This window comes from Ceratosolen solmsi, unplaced genomic scaffold, assembly GCF_000503995.2.
Source record: "Ceratosolen solmsi marchali unplaced genomic scaffold, CerSol_1.0 scaffold13, whole genome shotgun sequence".
In the NCBI taxonomy this organism is placed as follows: Eukaryota; Metazoa; Arthropoda; class Insecta; order Hymenoptera; family Agaonidae; genus Ceratosolen; species Ceratosolen solmsi.
The window spans coordinates 5,580,907-5,599,769 of record NW_011948418.1 but is presented as its reverse complement, the minus strand read 5'-3'; the positions used below and the strand labels follow the sequence as shown (position 1 = coordinate 5,599,769).

At 28.1% G+C, this 18,863-nt stretch overlaps 1 protein-coding gene across 1 annotated transcript in view; it reads right to left on the bottom strand.

Moving 5' to 3' along the window:
* Positions 1–15,609: 15,609 nt before the first annotated feature.
* Positions 15,610–18,863, bottom strand: part of LOC105360150 (uncharacterized) — a 5,300-nt gene continuing 2,046 nt past the window's right edge. Inside the window, 5 exon segments of the mRNA XM_011496956.1 lie at positions 15,610–16,027; positions 16,656–17,077; positions 17,173–17,323; positions 18,323–18,500; positions 18,782–18,863. The exon segment at positions 18,782–18,863 is cut by the window's right edge and continues 12 nt beyond it. Of these exon segments, the coding sequence (XP_011495258.1) occupies positions 15,765–16,027; positions 16,656–17,077; positions 17,173–17,323; positions 18,323–18,500; positions 18,782–18,863 (1,096 nt within the window). The 3' untranslated portion in view covers positions 15,610–15,764.

The window sequence follows — 18,863 nt, the reverse complement described above, 5'->3', positions numbered from 1 at the left end:
CGCAAACGCATTGAAAATACCAATCAACCTTATTTTTAATTTTCATATAATAATTATAAACGATGCTGTGTACCGAGTTTTTAAACATTCTCAAACGCTCTGAAATATGTAATGTAATGATTGGATTAATATTTAAATGTTCGATGGCAATTCGCTTTATGAACGTTATAATAATCATTATTGATGGGATAGTCGATAATCCTATAAAATTATTCGAGCTCATTACACAATGTTCAATTGCATTAACATTATCAACGGACATTTGCAGATTTCGAGTAATGTATTATTAATCAGCCGAGCTACAGTTTTTAAGAAAAAATACGTAATTAATGAGAAAGCGATGGCTATTGAATTAGATGATGACAAAAGTCATTTTAATGAAATAATGTAATGTCGGTTATTGTTGCCTACAAAGTCCAACTACTCGTTGAGTGCAATTTATTTATCATTCTTATATACAAAATATTATTTTTATGCACAAATTTCATAATAAATTGTAAAAAACATAATTAATGTTTATTAATACTTATGTAAATATAGAAACGATAAGACATTTAAGTACATAAATTTTTAATCAAATGTCGCAATCATTATGTAGCTGCATTAAAATTAAAAATACATGTATGCTTTGCATTACATACTTTTACAAATAGCCTAAATAACTTATAAATACCCTACAAAGTTTCAACTTTCTACACTTACGATCATATTGATGCAGATTACATATAACATCGCAATCTAACATAAAAATGTCCAAAATATAATGTAAAATATTGACAAATGAACAAACGTCAACATCGTTTTAACTTCACTGATTATTAATGTGTATTTTTTTTTTTGTATTTTTTTTTTTTTTTTTTTTTTTTTTTTTTTTTTTTTTTTTTTTTTATACATATATAATAATTTTATAATTTTTTATGTTTTAAAAATATTAGTCTAAATTTGAATTGTAAAATTTCTCATAAAAAAATATACGTATTGGCATACAAGCGCTGATAAATATGTTTTCTCATTTGTGTTGGTAAAATCGCTGCAACATTATAGTAGTTCGTATTATTTATTACGTTGCTTTCACTGCATTATATTACATAATACTTTTTATTTTTATTTTACTCAATAATAGCAACGATTTTGTTCATTACGTCATCCAATATAATTGACCATCGTCGATGACACATCATTGGTAAATCAGTACGAAAAATATTATTTCATTCATTTGAAAATGGTAATACGTTACACCATGTTCAAATGTAAAAATACATGTTGATTTTTTTTTTTTAATTTGGTCTTTTTTTTCTTATTTACTTTATTGCTAAAAAATCTTTATATCGATCAAATGAATATTCTTATATTTCATAACCAATAGTCGTTAGAAGTTTATGTAACGCTCTGCATAAATTAAAATATGATTGCCGGGAATGTTCCAATACATTTTATCACAATTGTTTTTTCTATTCTCAGCACTTATCGGGGGGGGGGGCAGATAAAGCTTTTAACTATTTAAGTCCTTAATATTTATTATGTACGTACTATATCAAATGATAGAATGTAGCTCAACTACGTTTCTCTCCCTCGCATGAATGGAGTCGAATGAAAAATACATTGGAACTAGCCGGAGATCACCAGACTGGAAAGTTGGAGGTCGGATGTGACTCTCTCGGTACACATGATATAGATATCACCATTTACCCGGAAACGCTAACTGATATCGATACAAACACCCACGCTTACTTGGAGAATTGTTCATCTATCTCTCATAGTGGATCCCCATAATTGTACAATTTTACACTTATATTGCTCGGTATTGTATGCAGTATTAAATTAACAAACTAATCCTCTCGATCGATGAGTAATTCTTTGGAAATTTTATCATTAAAGAAACGCGTCCGCGACACTTCTTAATCGAGTATTAACAGAAATTGATTTTAATAATTTTCTGTTGAAAATAAGAGAGAAATTTCAAGTGCATTTCCGAAATCATAATATTGCAAGTAAAATGACGCTATACATATGTTTTATTATTAAATTAATCTTATGTAGAAATTTCCAAACACATTATTATAATAAATGATTCGAATGAATATTTGTCATACATTAAATTTTCTTGAAATTTTACTATTATTATTCCTTTTGGTATACAACATAGGTTTGACATATAAACAATATTTTGTTGTATTTCAACCATTAGATAATATAATTATTCTATTGATAATCGTCATAAAAAAGTATTATAATGAAAATAATTTTAAAACATGATAGTGTACATTTATAAATGTATCAGAATTATCCTGATATAATATGACGTTCAAAATCTTGTATAAAATATTGTTATAAAAAATTGTTCATTTGTACTTGAAGGACTTAAAAATTAACACGTGACAATGTAAGAAATAAAATTACGCACAAATGCTTATTTCAAATATGCAAAATATATGAAACTACCCTCATAATTAGGAAATCAGCATATTTTTATTTCACAAATCTGTTTAATTTTTAATAATATAGTAATTACATAATTTATGCAACATAATATTAAATTAAAAAATTTGTATTGTTTAATATTCAAATTTAATTTATTTGTTGATGGTGAAGACGAGTTTATGCTCTTAATCGTACGCTAAAATGTAAATTCTTATAGCATGTATTATTAAAATTTTTATTAATCGATAAATATTTCAAAATTAATAGTTTAATTATTCAAAATAGCGTTGATTCATTTGATAATTTTGTTAGAATATATATATATATATATATATATATATATATATATATATATAAAAAAGATATTTTGAAAAAATAATGTATAATAAATTGCCTTGAAAGATTTTGTAATCGTTAAAATATTATCGTTAAAATAAAAAAGTTCTATAATTCTTACAATTTTAATTATTTTGATTTTAACTTATAATACCAGTGCAAAAAACATGTTATAATTGCAAAAAACAGTAGCAATAGTTTTTAGAATTCCAAATTATCAGAAGCATCTTATGTTTATAACAAATTTAAAATTGTTAAACAATCTGTTGTACACGCGAATTTTATGAGTGGTAATACTGGGCTTTTGAAAAGTTTTTTGCCAAAGAACATTCACGATGCTTTGTCAAGTCCTGGAAATTATCTGACACATCTTGTGAATCTAATAATTCTTCGGTAATCACTTCTTCGTTCTACGGTAACATGTTGTTTCTATTCATGAAGATGATTGTTGACAATCGATAAAGCGACAATCTAAATAATATAAATGGCCACGTGCGATTTTATTTTCTTAAATTGCAAAGTATCCGTCACAGCCGCTCCTCGCTAATTGAATTTTTTTTTTTTTTTTTTTTTTAACTACTGAAACGAAAACGTAATTAAAGTAATATTAAATTTCAATTGATAATGAATTTTCAAAGAAAATAGATTACATAGAATAAAGGATTGTTTATTTAATGGTGAAAACTGCACATCTATGAATTAAAAAAATCGTAACTTTCACTCGGTTAAAAGCTCTGTTAATACATTGAAACGACAAAAGCCAAACGTTTATACGAAAAATGTATTTGTACCTGAAATATTAATGATTTTGGCTCTCCAATACCAAAGTTGTACTAGAGCAAGGTGAAAGAAAAATACGAGCGTATTCCCGTAGAATCTTAGATATTCTTCGGAATTTCTAATGAACTTTTATATCATCCCGAGGATGACATGGCGTTCGCTTGAACATCGAGAAGATCCAACGTACAGGAATACTTTTGCCACGATTTATCCACACTTAGCCATTGTACGAGGTTGTCAGTAATCTGTGGGGTCACGAATGATAAGAGCCAAGAGTTTGGTATTATTTCGAGATAAGGAATTGAAGTTTTTTATGAGTGGAAACCTATGAAATTTCAAAGAGCCATAAAGCTTGAATAAATTTTATATTTGTACGCATAAGCTTACATTTATTTTCTGTATGTTACTTATGCTTTATGCTCTAAGTATAAAAATAGACTTGTTTATATAAAAATATCCATTCAAGGTAAATTTGTTCGTTCGCAGCAGCACATAAATATAAATATAATACGCACATGTAAATATAAATAATATTTCGTATAGAAATGAAATTAAATACATAATAAATTTCAAATTGCGCAGTAATAATATTCGCTTAGTTCGTAAAATGATTTTTGTCTAACCTATGATAATATCTAGTAATGATATAATAATTTGTAAGTTATAATAATATAGTGTACCACACCGTGTGTTATAATGTTATCCTTTTAAACTAATCGAAAAATACTTAAAAATTAAAATATGTGTCATATCGTACTATCACTTCCCGACAAAACTCACCAACTTTTTTTAGTTTGACAAATCTTTGAAATTATCAGCGCTATACATTTTACAAAACTTAGTTATTTCTTTCTTGACAAAGATTTAAAAAGCCTGAATTACATCAATAAATAATAATAATTCACGGAATATGTATATGCATAACATCCTTTAATATGCATAACAAAATATTATTGATTTATCAATATCTTACAAAGTTCGTTCTTACGTATTAATTTTTCAACGTTTGATAAAAGTTTTGTGACAGATTGGGCAAGTTGATTGGCACATTGACGTTACAATCCACATTGATGCACAGCTCCTTAATTTCTAGGAGAATAAGATTTACAATACCGTACTCGTAATATTAAAATATTGTCTTGTCTGATTTTTGCAAGTGATAATATTCCAGTACTTGTTCTCAGAAACTTTCTGCATCGCAATTAGCCATTAATTATAAAATGTATGTCCTACTTGTAGCCGATGTAGCTTGGTCAAAGAGTGGATGATCAGACTGCATCCTGGTATCCTGTTACTCTTAAATTGTCAAAGTCTTTCGAGCCACTACCGGGTCATTGCCATTTTTGCAAAGAAAAGCTGAGAATTTGCCGATGATAAAGCGTCCGTCGCGTTAAATTTAAATCTTTCTCTTTTCCTAGGATTTCTTAAGATCTCGGCTTCACTATAAATAGCTGCAATAATTGTATTTACATTATTTTGAACTTACAAAGCTGATACAAGAAGAAATGTATTATACTCAAGTGATGCTTATGATACATCTTGATGTAATTAGATGAAGATAATTCATTATTAACGCAGATGTTAATTATGGAGGAAAAAATCTGCTAGAGAAATACTTTTACTATGGAAAATGCTTTTCCAATAGCAAGTATTAATCTTAAAACTATTATTAACCGATAAATCAATGTTTAATATTATATTTCTATTATTGGAATTGTTTATTATTTTCGCAATACTCGAAACATAGTTTAATAATTAATATTAAATTTAACATTTCCATAAACGTATTGCTTATTCCTATACACACGCATTTATAAATATTACCAAACAGGCAACGTATTTTTCTAAAGATTTCTGTTAAACATTTTGTTTTTCATAATTTTTATTTTTTAAATTTCAGATGTAGAGTAATTTATTTATTTTTTTTTAATCTTCTTTACGCTTATTAGTTCAGAGGCTTTATCTTCCGTTGGCAAACTATAGTTCGGAATCTTCCTTAATATTTCCGCTTCGATTATGATGTCACGTATATACGCATATGCATAAATTTTCACCTTATAAATCTCATTAAATTTTGCATCTACTTAAATACGATTGGCAAGCAATCAATTAAATTGCTTTAATATAGAAAATATCCAATCGCGAATCATAATTAGCATGTTTACCCAATTTTTATAATTTGTTAAAATTATTATTAGAAATGCCGATATCCGGTCGTGGATAAGTATCTGGACTATATTGATTCCATAAAAGTCTAAACCGAATCGATTCGCGCTCTTGCTGACTTTTCAAGCCAACATCCTCAAATTGGATAAGACGATTATCAAGGTAGTCGATTCATATGCCTTATAATCTGCAGAATTATTTGTCTCGTGACTGTTTTAAGAAAAGATTCCATATATATATATATATATATATATATATCCGCAGCTACTAAGTACAATGTATATTAAACTATTACTATTGTTAACTTTTAATATATTACTATTTTAAAATCACTTACAACTTTGAATTATTTAGTACTTAATAATTTCTTTGTACAAATTATCAAGTTCAACTCATGAATCATAAAGCTTAAATGTCCATTTAATTTATTTTACGATCATCTTATTCTTTTAGATATTAAAACAAATGTAATGAATTATCTCGGGGTCGCATATTTTGAAATTTTTACTGCTTACTTACGTTTGGGATTCAATTTATTCATTACCCACGAAGTCGGTTGAATTGACAAGCTAAAAAATTTTTTTGAAAACAAATGATTATAGCTTACAACGTAGCAGTAACTAGGATTCTTTCGATTTCTTGAGACATTATATCTAATAACTAATCATTAAAATCTTATATTTGATCATTATGCATTTCAATATATTAAATATAAATTTTTAACATTATACTATTAGTATCTTGCGAATTATATATATAAAAGTAATAAAATGAAAAAGAGTGATTAAAAAATTTTTTTTCATATTTGTACATTAAAAATTAAATTTACACAAGCAATTATCCGAAATATTACTTCTAATCACAGCCTTATATACATACGTAAATATAATGTAAATATAATGTATTTGTTTAATCGTTCGAGGAAGCTTAATCTCATATTGTATACCCCCATGGACGATTGAGCACTCGAACTTGGAACAAAATATTTTCTTCCTTATTAGCAATTTGGAATATACCAATGAATTTCGTAAATTTTCTTCTCCGTCTCTATTTCATTTTTAATAATATTTAAACATTTTTTGTGATAATTCATTGCTCTTTAAAAGCTCTTTAAAAGTAACTGAAGTAACAAACAGTCGAAGTATACATGGAATATCACTTTTTTTCTTTGAATTTTATTATTTTACATATTTTTTATACATCTTTTTTGTTTCAATGCTATACAAGCTATGCAAGCTCTTAAAACATTGTTATTTTAATCTATAGAATTAATTAAAATTCAGACAGTATTTGATTATTAATCAATGATAAATACAATGTATTTCTTTAATATAAATAATCCTTAATTTAGGTAATATTTTCTGAAGATATACACAAAATATTTTTGTAAATATTGTTTTTGTTAATTTGTAAATATTTCAAAGAAAAATATTTTTGTCAAGCATTACGAATTATGCATTTGCATAAGAATTTTTGTTAATATTTATTTAAGCCTTTAATTAAATGGAAATATTCTATGTTATTACTTTACAGACGTTATTCACATTTTCAAGTATATCGAATGAAAAACAAAATACTAAATTATTTATCATTATTCAACCTCATCAAAATAACATAGACATTGCTATTTTCATTTTCTTTATATATTCGTAACAATTTCGCAACAAAGTACAAAAGATTCAGTAAACTAGAAACGCATAACCGCAAAAAGAGCCAAGCGATGTAATTGTAGTGATATAAAGAATTGCTATAAAATATTTAAAAATACCTATATAATTGACCCAAATTCCGTTTTCGAACACTCTGTCGACCTATTATATATCTCTTGTATCACGAGCTTTCGCAGGATAACATTTTTTTTTTTCTTTTTTTTTTTTTTTTTTTTTTTTTTTTTTTTTTTTTACTCAAAACAGATTCTTTCAAACATTACATCTATGTTTGTTACTTAAAGGTACTTAAAAATTGGCTTTCCTTCACATTGAGTAATAACACTTGAATAAGTATTATAGGCTGGAATTTTTCCAATGCTCGTTTATATCATATATATATATATATATATATATATATATCTTATTATCATTAATGAAAAAAAAAAAATATGAATAATTCATCATTATCTAAAACGACAAATAAAATACAGAAACATTAAAAAAGGCTATTCTGCATTGAAATATGTTCTTCCTTCTCCTCGATAATGGCACAATACGCGGTAAAAGTACTGCATACGTTAAATTTCCTGCAACGATCCTACTTTATTAGTGTTTCCAAAAAAGACAAAATTCCTTGCTCACTGAATGTTCAATTATAAACTGAGTGCGAAGGTAGTAATGCGAAATGGAAACACACAATAAAGTATATAAGTTAATAATCGGCAATCGAACCTCGTTAAAGCAATATATGTGCAAAAAATGACATCGTGACATAAATTTTATTTCTCCTCACGAAATATATGGCTGACTCATTGTCTTCTTCTTCTTCTTCTTCTTCTTCGACGATACGTTCAACTTTTCTTACATTTTGCTCCGTGTAATGTCTCCTCGCCACCTCCACCTCACAAGTAACACACCAACAACTCGTACTCTACCTGTTATCCGTTACGTCTTCCACTTTTTGTACCAATTCTCAGCGGCTGTTTGCGCCTGAGCTTTTTCCCTTTCACTGCTAATTGGCTCGCATTTTTCCTCCTTTCAATTCGTATATTTTTACGCGTTTTTCACCTCTCCGCAACGCTCATCATTTTTCTCCCCAAGAAATATGGCGAGTGCGTGGATCAATTCGACTGATAAATTTTTCTCATCGCAGCGATGCGCGCGTAACTGAATTTACGTAAATTATAAATGAAAATTTACCGCGACTCTATCGGATCGAATTAAATCATCGGTTTTGAGATTATGAGCTTACGGTACTACTTTTGAATTAAATAATTACTGATTAAAACAATTAATATTACTTTATTCCAGTCGATAATTATATCATTCCAAAAATATATTACTAGGATTTGAAATTTCTTCGATTCAAAGTTGGTTGTAAAATACAGTCGTCCCGCAAGCAAGAAATCTTGAAGAAATCATTATGTGTCAATTGGCTTTATAGAGTATGAACGAATTATTCTATTTTAAGGATTATGAAAACTATATTAATTTGAGATGGTGAAGGCAAATTTTTATCTCACGATCGTAATTCCTTCGTTTGATAAAAAATTTTATTCTTTCATAAGCCACTTTTTTAGTTCTCGGTAGTTCTACATATTTGTTTATTTCATGTAAATATGGAAGTTACCACGTTGTTAAAGAATTATAAAATTCAAGATGCAAAGTAGTTCGATGAATAATGGGTTGCAGCATTGGCATTCGGTCAAAAAAAGAGTTAAGAAATTTGTTTATATGTCTTTTTTATACATTGATTTAGCCATTATTACATCTCATTGGATTTAAAGTGAAGAATAGTAACAACATTAACTATGGTAATATTAGAATAACTTTAATCGTGCAAGCAGCAGCAATGACAGCTTTTGCACAAAATTGTCCAAATGTTAAAAAAAAAGGTAGCGGCCGAGGGATTACGGCAGGTATCTACCATTTCACCATCTCACAAAATTATGGGTTTATTGCACCAGCAAACCTCTCCCTAAATCGCTTTATTTCAGTGTAATATAATTATTTTGTAGTATAAAGAGTACCTTTTTCAGGTGCCGTTCACTTTTAGGCGTTGAAAATACCCGTGAAAATTAGATTTTATAATTGGCTTGTGTAAAAGCGGCTAGGAGTGCGACTCGTCGCTCGCCGATTTGCCAATGCTAATGCCAACAATTTCTAAATAAGTGGAATAACTTTATCGACGCGAAAAACTATGAAATTAAGAAGAAAAATAATTAAGAAAACGCATAAGCGATTTATTAGAGATTATTGGAGATGTTGGATTGGTATAAGGAACAGGATGAAAGGAAATTAGAAACAACAACAACAACAAAAAAAACGAAGAAAATTAAAATTATTCTTTACACAATATTTTTAATCAATGCTTAACAAATGGAATAATACATAATACTTCGCACAGTATGTACAATTACTGTAAATACGTGATAGAAATTTTTTTTTTTCACCGTTGCAATGTACAAAAGCGCTTGTTTTATTCAATCGTTGTGACAGAAATACAATATTAAATATTACGTGATATCAGATCGATAAAAAAAAAAAAAAAAAAAAAACAACATGTATGAATCGTGTACGGTACCTCGGATGGCTGGCCTAACTATAAAATTCATATATCAGATGGTACACAATAAAAGATCTATAATGGTACATCATTTATCTTATTTCAAAAGAAAATAGACATTTGGAAATCGACGACAAGTAAAAGAATATATATTTTCCTTTGCGAGAAAAGAAATGCACATTGCACGCAATTCCTCGTGTATATGCATATACTCAAGGAATGCGATAGTTCATATATAATATACATCAGCTGGTTTAAATCTTTACGAATATTTGCTTAAAAAAAAAAAGAGGTAAGAAAAACAAAAAAAGTAGGCGGTAATGCGCTGCTTTGGTCATCGTATATATAAATACACACAACCAAATCATAAAACGCACATGAGATCAGCCGATTGCCGATTGCCAATGCAATTCACGCTGCATCAACGTTTAAAAGAATGCGAAAATCAATTATCTTATCCTTGTCGTAATTTAATAAGAGAAACAACATTCTTTTTTTTATTTTAAAATTAAAATGCGTAATTTTTAAATATTTAAAATTAATATGATAGTTTATGAGAATGACAAAAAAAAAAAAAAAAAAAAAAAAAAAAAAAAAAAAAAAATTACAAAAAAAAAAAAAAAAAAAAGAAGAAGCAAAATTATAAACTTATCAGACTTATTCAATAATCTCAACTATTTAATAGTTTATCGAATAATCTGTTCTTATATAATATTTAAAACCCTTAAAAATTTAATACTTTTTCCTCCGATTTATTTATACAAACAATTATGCACAACTAAAATCTGCCCCTTATTATTAAAAACAACGAGAATGATTAGTTATTAAAAGATAATCACATTAAAAAGTTACCAAATTTCACGACTGATTTTCTTAAAATAAAAAAAGAAGAAATTGAATTGACGAGCTCCATTTGGATAACAACTAAATGACTTTCGCATTCTATTTATTAACTGTTCTCTCGCTCGAATTTTACATGTATATGTATAAACTCTTTTTTTTTTTTCTTAAACACACTTGACATTGCGAACACGCATTTCGTTCTATCAACGAATGCTATTTTCAAATCTATCCTCGATAGAGAGATAAAACTTGTATAATAATATATCATATGGTATTCACATAGAGATTTGAATATCGTTCGGGAAACGCTTTTTCTATAAAAGTGCTTTAAATATTGCAAAATTTTTCACTCACATTTCTCCCATCTATAAATATATTTCATTTTAGCAATCAATTTCGTATGACCCTGCAGAATACTACAATATTTCCTCATAAATACACGCGAAAAGACACTTCGAATTCTGGTGTAGTATTTTCAATATTAATTTTGCAACTGTATTCTTATTGTTTTTAAATACATGCGTGCGAGCTGGGTGAACCTTTTCTTCTTCTTCTTCTTCTTTTTTAATAGATATTTTACTTTTCTATTAACTACAATTAACTAAACATTGCAATATTTTATTTCACAGATTTTGCTTCTTTAGTTTCGTGACGACGAAACGCGTTTGCAAAGTACAAAATTACACGATAGTATATATAACTTATAAAAACACTATATATATTTATATAAGACGCATTATACTAGATTGTGTTTGTGTGACTGATGGATTGCTTAAAAATTATAGTTTAGCTGTTTCATTTATTACAGTGTAAATGCATTCGGGAAAACAAGTTTCCGAATATCAGGACGAAGCTTTCATCGTCGTTTTTAAATAAAAATTATTCTGATTAAAACAGTTACAATTAAAATATTAATACGTAAAAATAAATATTTACTACAAAAACATAATTCTAACTTAATGAAGAAGTAAAGACATTCGCATTCGTTTCATTTCTCTCCAAATTATTCATATTTCTAAGTTTGCGTTTATACAGATACAAAGCTTCAACATTCATATGTAATAAAATATTTTCTTCAATTAATTAACAATTAAAACATATTTTATGGCATAAAAATTATAAATATCTTTTTCTTCTTTGTATTTTAAAGCAAAATAAATAGTCCCGAATAAAAGTACAATTATCATTTTTCATCATTATCGACTGTATAATTCGAGGAGAGTAAGAAAACCAGAATGAATGCTTTTCACTAAATTTATCGCGAGCTATAATGATCTCGATAATAATTCTATGCTTTGGCGAAGCAAAACTTCTGTCTCTTTCTCTCTCATTAACGACAAGTGCCTCGCCAAATTATTATGCATTTTTCTTTTTCTCGCTATAACTACGGCTGCATTTCTTCTTTTTCCTACAACTTCATTACAAATTTAAATGTATTCGTGAATTCTAAATGACTTTGTAATTTTTATTTAAGTTTTGTATTGGCATTTAGCAACTCGTACAACGATTAATTTTATATCCAACTGTATTATTCCTATTATTATTTTTCTTTTTTTTTATTTATTTAAAAAATATACTCCGCTGCAATACAAAATTATATTAAATAAATATTACACGCAATGCAAAATTATATAAAATTGTATTATATGCAACTATATTATGTTCTGTTTTACATAAATTTTCTTAATATGATTTTCTAATTCTCTCAGAATATGCAGAAATTCATTACATAGCAAATAAATCGAATTCTAATTAATTATTTATAAATGTTTGGCGCTTTTATACATAATATAAGTTTTAAGTCATTGCACTTCGATTCTTCTGCCATGTACAAATCATCATTTTCATTTATAAATTTCATTTATGGTCAAATTTTTTTCTTAATTTTATAAAATATTTTGTAGGTTGTCTGAGAAAACACACATCGCACGTAGTTATAGATAGATCTTCGATCAGATTAAGAAAGAAAAAAAAAATCTCATCAATTATTATCACCTCATTTGAATTCGCAAACAAGATTTATTTACAATTACATATGATTAAGCTAATCATCGAGATAACGATATAATATTTTATGGCAGTCGTCGTTTTTTATTTTTATCGTTAGAACCTTCTCAGCATACACATTTATATGCATGTATATATTTATACGCACACACATATTTATGCATATAACACAGAAGGATATTACAAATGTCACGTACACCATAAGTTTATAGTTGTTTATATAGTTATTTATAGTTGCATATAAAAAAAAAAAATCATCTGCTTAATACATCGATCAGTCTCACAATCGTTTTTTATATTTCAAAATTGATGGTGTAAATAATAATCTATGACGCACAAACAGGATTGGGTGATTTTTTTTTTGTGTCGAGGTGCAACTTTTCTCTTTTACAATGTGGCCAATCATTATCTTATTAATTTTTTTCACTTTCACTAGTACTTAGTATTTCTTATTTTGGATTTAGTTTATTTTTGTGCTTAATACCAAAATGTTTGTAAATGTTTTCACATAAAGAATGGAGACTGACGATACGAGTAGTTACACTTTTAGATAAAGTAATGTATTTAAAAGTATTTATTAATCAAAAATTTATTTTGTGCACCTTACAAAAATGTTATAACTTTTTTTGACAATGAATTATTAAAATTGTAATTTAAGATTAATAAAAAAATTCATTTAGCAATTTGTTTCTTTAAAATTCAAGAGCTCTAATGAAATAAATTAAAATGACCATTCTGTCAAATAATATTGCTTTATGATATCTTTAAAAACATTTAATATGAAAACTATTACTTGCTTGTTTGAAATTGTTAAAAAAAATCCAACATCTAGTTTCTAATTTATATTATGTTAGCTGCCACGGTAATATCTATTTTGTGAAGTATGCAATGGTATTCATTAAGTTTATAGACAAAAGTGTTTCGTACGATCCAAGTCATAACGTATTTTTTTTAGTTTTTTTTTTTTATACAAATTCTCTATTAATTTTTTTCCATCACTCCTCTACTTTACACGATATCATCACAGTATAAGTCGACTTGCTACTTCAGTAACTTACAAATACAATTCTTCAACAATCTTACGTTCTGGCAGTTTTGTGCGAGCATTCATTTAATGTGCTTAAATACAATGGTACTTGGTATAGGAATGTAATGACTGTAGTTATTACTTTATTCACATATATATATAGATATTATTTTCTTGCTAATAATCATCTCGTTTGTAAAAATATGAGTAAATGACATAAATATTTGATTGACTGGAAGATTTTCTCCTTATATCCAGTAAATTCCATTCGATGAAATTTACACAAGAGGTAACATTTATTACTTTTTACATTCATACACGGTACCACAATAACAGTTAACTTAGAAAATTTCATTCATAAACATTTTTATTGATGAAGTAAACTCTCTCTCTTATGCTCTATTCATTTTTTTTTCTCTCTTATATATTTTTTCTAAATGAATGTATTCGAAACATTTAACATGTGATTAACACGTAATTTGTTTGATAGATTTGACTAAAAATTCTTGGTATTGATTGTCCTGCTTATTTTTAATAATATCCCCAATTGTAACATTTTACACTTAGTTCAATACTTATAGTTAATATGCTTGATTAATTCTAATAACTTTTTTTAAGAAATAGAAAGAGAGAGCTTTTATATATAAATTAATTGATTTTCTTTGTCTCTTTATTTTACGTATGTACAAATGGCGCCGAACATCTAAATAGATGTGATACTGTAATAAAGTCGGCTTTTTAAGTAGGTAATATACCATTTGGTCCGTAATAATAAATTGAAAAGTTATTGAGTCATGGAATCTCCTATCATGGATATCTTTATTAACGCGGATACATCCTAAAGTTCTTCTTTTACACAAAGATATTCATTTATCACATTGATATAATTTGTCGCTAGAATTATATATGAATTAGAGATGTTGGACGATAATACAAGTAAGAAATAACTTGTTTTCTCAAGAAGTCATTTTTTACAAATACAGCTTATGAACTCGGTGATTTCACATCGATCTAGCGGCAAATTATACTTTTCTTATTGGGAAGATCCTTGTCTATTACAAGAACAAAACGTTTAAATAAAAATGTGACTTTTATCGTACGAAACAATGAGTGGTCATAAAAAATCATTTGAAGCATGCATACTTCGCAGAGAGAAAGCTGCAACTCCCTATCATAAATATATTTATATGTACATATATATATATATACATACATACATACATACATACATACATACATACATACATATATATATTTATATATATATATATATACATACACAATCGCGCGCGTTCGTTCATTCGTTCATTCATTCATTCATTCATTCATTCTTCATTCATACATACATACATACATACATATATATATATATATATTCATACATATATATACATATATATACATATGTATACGCTTATATTTTAAACACATACGTAAAGTACAATTAACTAAACGCGGAAACGAAGAAAAATAAATTAAGACTTTATGTTGAGATGTATGGGCTAATTACGCTGAAATTAAAGTTCTTGTCTCATTTATCTCATATTCCATTATGCCAATCGATAATTAATCAATTAACAATTATACATCAAGTAAATATTTAACGGTATATTAAAATATAAAAAAAATTTTTTTTTTTTTTTTTTGCAAAATAATAAGTAAAATAAGTTAATATAATTTCTCTTATAATTTAACACGCATTCTATGTAAATAATATTTACATGAATGATGAAGGACCTCTAAAATATAGTATGAATCAACATCATTTCTTTTCTAGAAATGCAACTATTAAATATGTTTCGAATATACAGGTATTGATGAAATCTCATTTTCAAAACACAGCTAATGAATAGGGCATTTTTCCTTCTTTTCTTTTTATCAAGAAATGCGAGACAAGTGAAAGGAGAAAGATAAATCATTGCTGGACCGGCGCATGTATTGTTGCGATTCTCGTACGAGATAAATTTAATTAATTGGCGAGCGACTGTCGCGGAGGAGGGCAGCGTACGGTGAAGTCAACTGTCGCTGGCACCGCGAGTACCGTTTCGACGGGACGCGATGTGCTACTGGTCAGACTGAGTTTGGCTGAACCAACGAGTGCTACGGGCTTACAAAGCAGTTTTATAGGCATTTTTGGCCCAGCGCTGCCACCGAGACTCTTCAACCGTACTGTTCTTGAAACTGGAAGAATTTTCTCGGACTTTAACATTTGCGTTTTATTGACTGGCTTAGCTGTAACAGAACGGACAACACTTCTTTTGTTAATCAGTTTCTTAGCGATGGGATTTTATTTTTTTCAAGTCTGCATGGTTGTTGTATTGAATGTACAAATTAAGGTGAACATAAATTACCATTTGAACTGTATCAGTCTTTCGATGTCGTCAAACAATTAATCCAAAACGTACGATTTTCTATTGTGTAAAGAATACAATTTTACAAGACGAATACTTTGGTATTCGCTATATTGTAGGCATCGACTTTTTTATTAATTAAAATTCTCTCTCAACCCAAAACAGATAAAAATACGATTTTGAAATAATAACTGAACTAAAAGAAAAAAATACCATTTACAAATACTATTTCATAGCATTTTACAGAATAGTCATTTGCCTAAGAATATTAAATTAATGGCTATTTATTTCGTCGTTACTTCCTTCGATTGAGACGTTAAAATACGAGTATCTATAATTATTAATTAAAAATTTAATCTATGAAATATGCATGAGAAACGATATATTATTTCTAGTATAGCAAGCGATGGTTGAAATAGTAATGTTTCGTGCGAATAAACTTTCGAGTCAATTGATAAATAACATTTGAGTTAATTCAAATGAACAAGATAAAACACGAAACTATGTACCAGGCTTGGCGATTAGATGAAGTGACTGGGACGCAGGCGACGGCTGCTGATGATGGGGTTTTCTGTTTTCTATGAGTAAACCCTGATTCGAATCGTCATAACCGGAGTCCGACGATGAATCGCAGAAGGTCTTGGCTTTCACCGAGCTCTCGGTGCTCGACTCGACGCTATGCGCCGGACTAGTGGATGCCGAACTGTGACAAGGGCTCGCCGAGGCCGAGGAGTGCGAGGGGCTCGAGCCCGCTACGAGAGCCATTGCCGAAGCCGTCGTCGTCGTTGTCGTCGTCGTCGTCGTCGTCTCAACGACCACCCGTTGTCTTCGCTGTCGTGCCAAGCAGCCTAAACAGGGCTTCAATAAGGCCGGTTCTATCAGAACTTCGCCCATCATACCAACGAATATCACACCGCAGCATACGTTTTTCCTAACGAACGTCGAATTGTTATTAATATATTATTCGCCCATTCGCAATTCGTAATAGATATTTGTCAAGATTACGAAATGGTGCTCGATAATTACCTTTTGAAATAGGTTAAGTCGATAAAATTACTAGTTACTAATTCTCCTTGATCAATATCTAATCTCTTTTCTTCAACTCCGGTATCATCACTACCTGCTGGACTTCCAGCTCTGCTAGAGCCTTTACTTCCGCTACCAGTCAAATACTCTTCTGCAAAGTGAATGATAATGATTGTTTTCTGTTAAAAACTAAGCGAATAAAGCATCTAAAGTTTTGTTTAGAGATAAATTAAATTTAGCGTGAAAGTGTTATGACAATAAACACTGATAGTCCATTATTAATCTTAAGATCCTTATGTTAAATAAAGAAAAAATGAAATAATCATAACTGAGTTTATTAAAAATAAAGAGATAATAATCATTAACAAATCAACCTTTTGTTGCTAATTTCCTATTGTCATTCTACTTAAGAAAATAGAATAAACTATTTAAATCACAGATGATAATTTCCAAGATAATTTAAGTTTATTGTTTGTTTCATTGTTTCAGTGATGTTTGTAGTCATTATCAACTCTGTAAAAAATTCATTACATTCACTTAAGTAAAATGTCAAAATAGTACTTATATAAATAGGTGCTTTGCTAAGGATTCTGAAAATTTCTATTTTACACTGAACATTAAACGTTAATAGACGTTACACAATACAAATACTAATAATAAGAAGTACTAAAAAAAAAAAATATGTAGAAATAATGATAGTACTCTCTTCACGTTTAAATTCACTTTTAATCACATAATTGAATCAAATTTACCAATGAAAATAATTTATTATAAATTTTAAAATTAAAATTTATCTCTACCATGTCCTCGGTAGATTTTGATAACCAATACCATATTGTACATGCTATAATTTTTATTGATTAGCTGTATAATAAAAAAATTGTTAAAATAATTTATCGATCCAGAAATAAATAAATTAATTTTTCAAAATAAGCCATACCTTTTTTATAAACATTAAGTTGCATTTACCACAAAATTGTTAAGTCATTGTTGATAAAAATAAGGTTTAAGTTTATACTCTTTCAATTACTGATATAATTACTGGAGTAATGCATTTAATAACAACTCTTTTTACACAGCTTTCAACACCTCTGTCTCCCTACAAGAATTTTCATGTAAAAATTTATTTATCCAATGTTTAATTCCAAACCTGTCAAGTCATCGCTCATAGCAGGACTTTGCTCGCGTTCTCTCTCATTTTTCAAATAAACATGCTTCTTCTTTAGGATTTTGTCAAATTTTTCTGGGACGTCCTTGAGTTTTTTCTTATTTTTTGCTTTAAACTTGGTTAAGGACTTGATCCCTGGACCAGCTCTAGCATCAACTACCTGCGTGTATAAAGGAAAAGGGGAGAGAAAAAAAAATTAATATTTTATACATATACATATATACATATAAAATAAATTTTAATGAGTATGCGAATGAACGATCGATACTAATGACATAGCTGCTACATTGATAATAGATAAATTGTCATAAAATTTGTATTGAAGACGATTAATGGTATAAGTTTTTGAAATTGATAATTTTGGCGATGCAAGAAACTCGTTTTCTCCGAATTTAATTCTAAATATATATTATAATTATTAATAAAAGTAGTACTACGTACATGTCTCCAATTACGACTGCTTCCAATGGGTAGCTTTTTCCATCTCTTAACTAAAAGCACACAGGCATTGCAAATTTCCCCA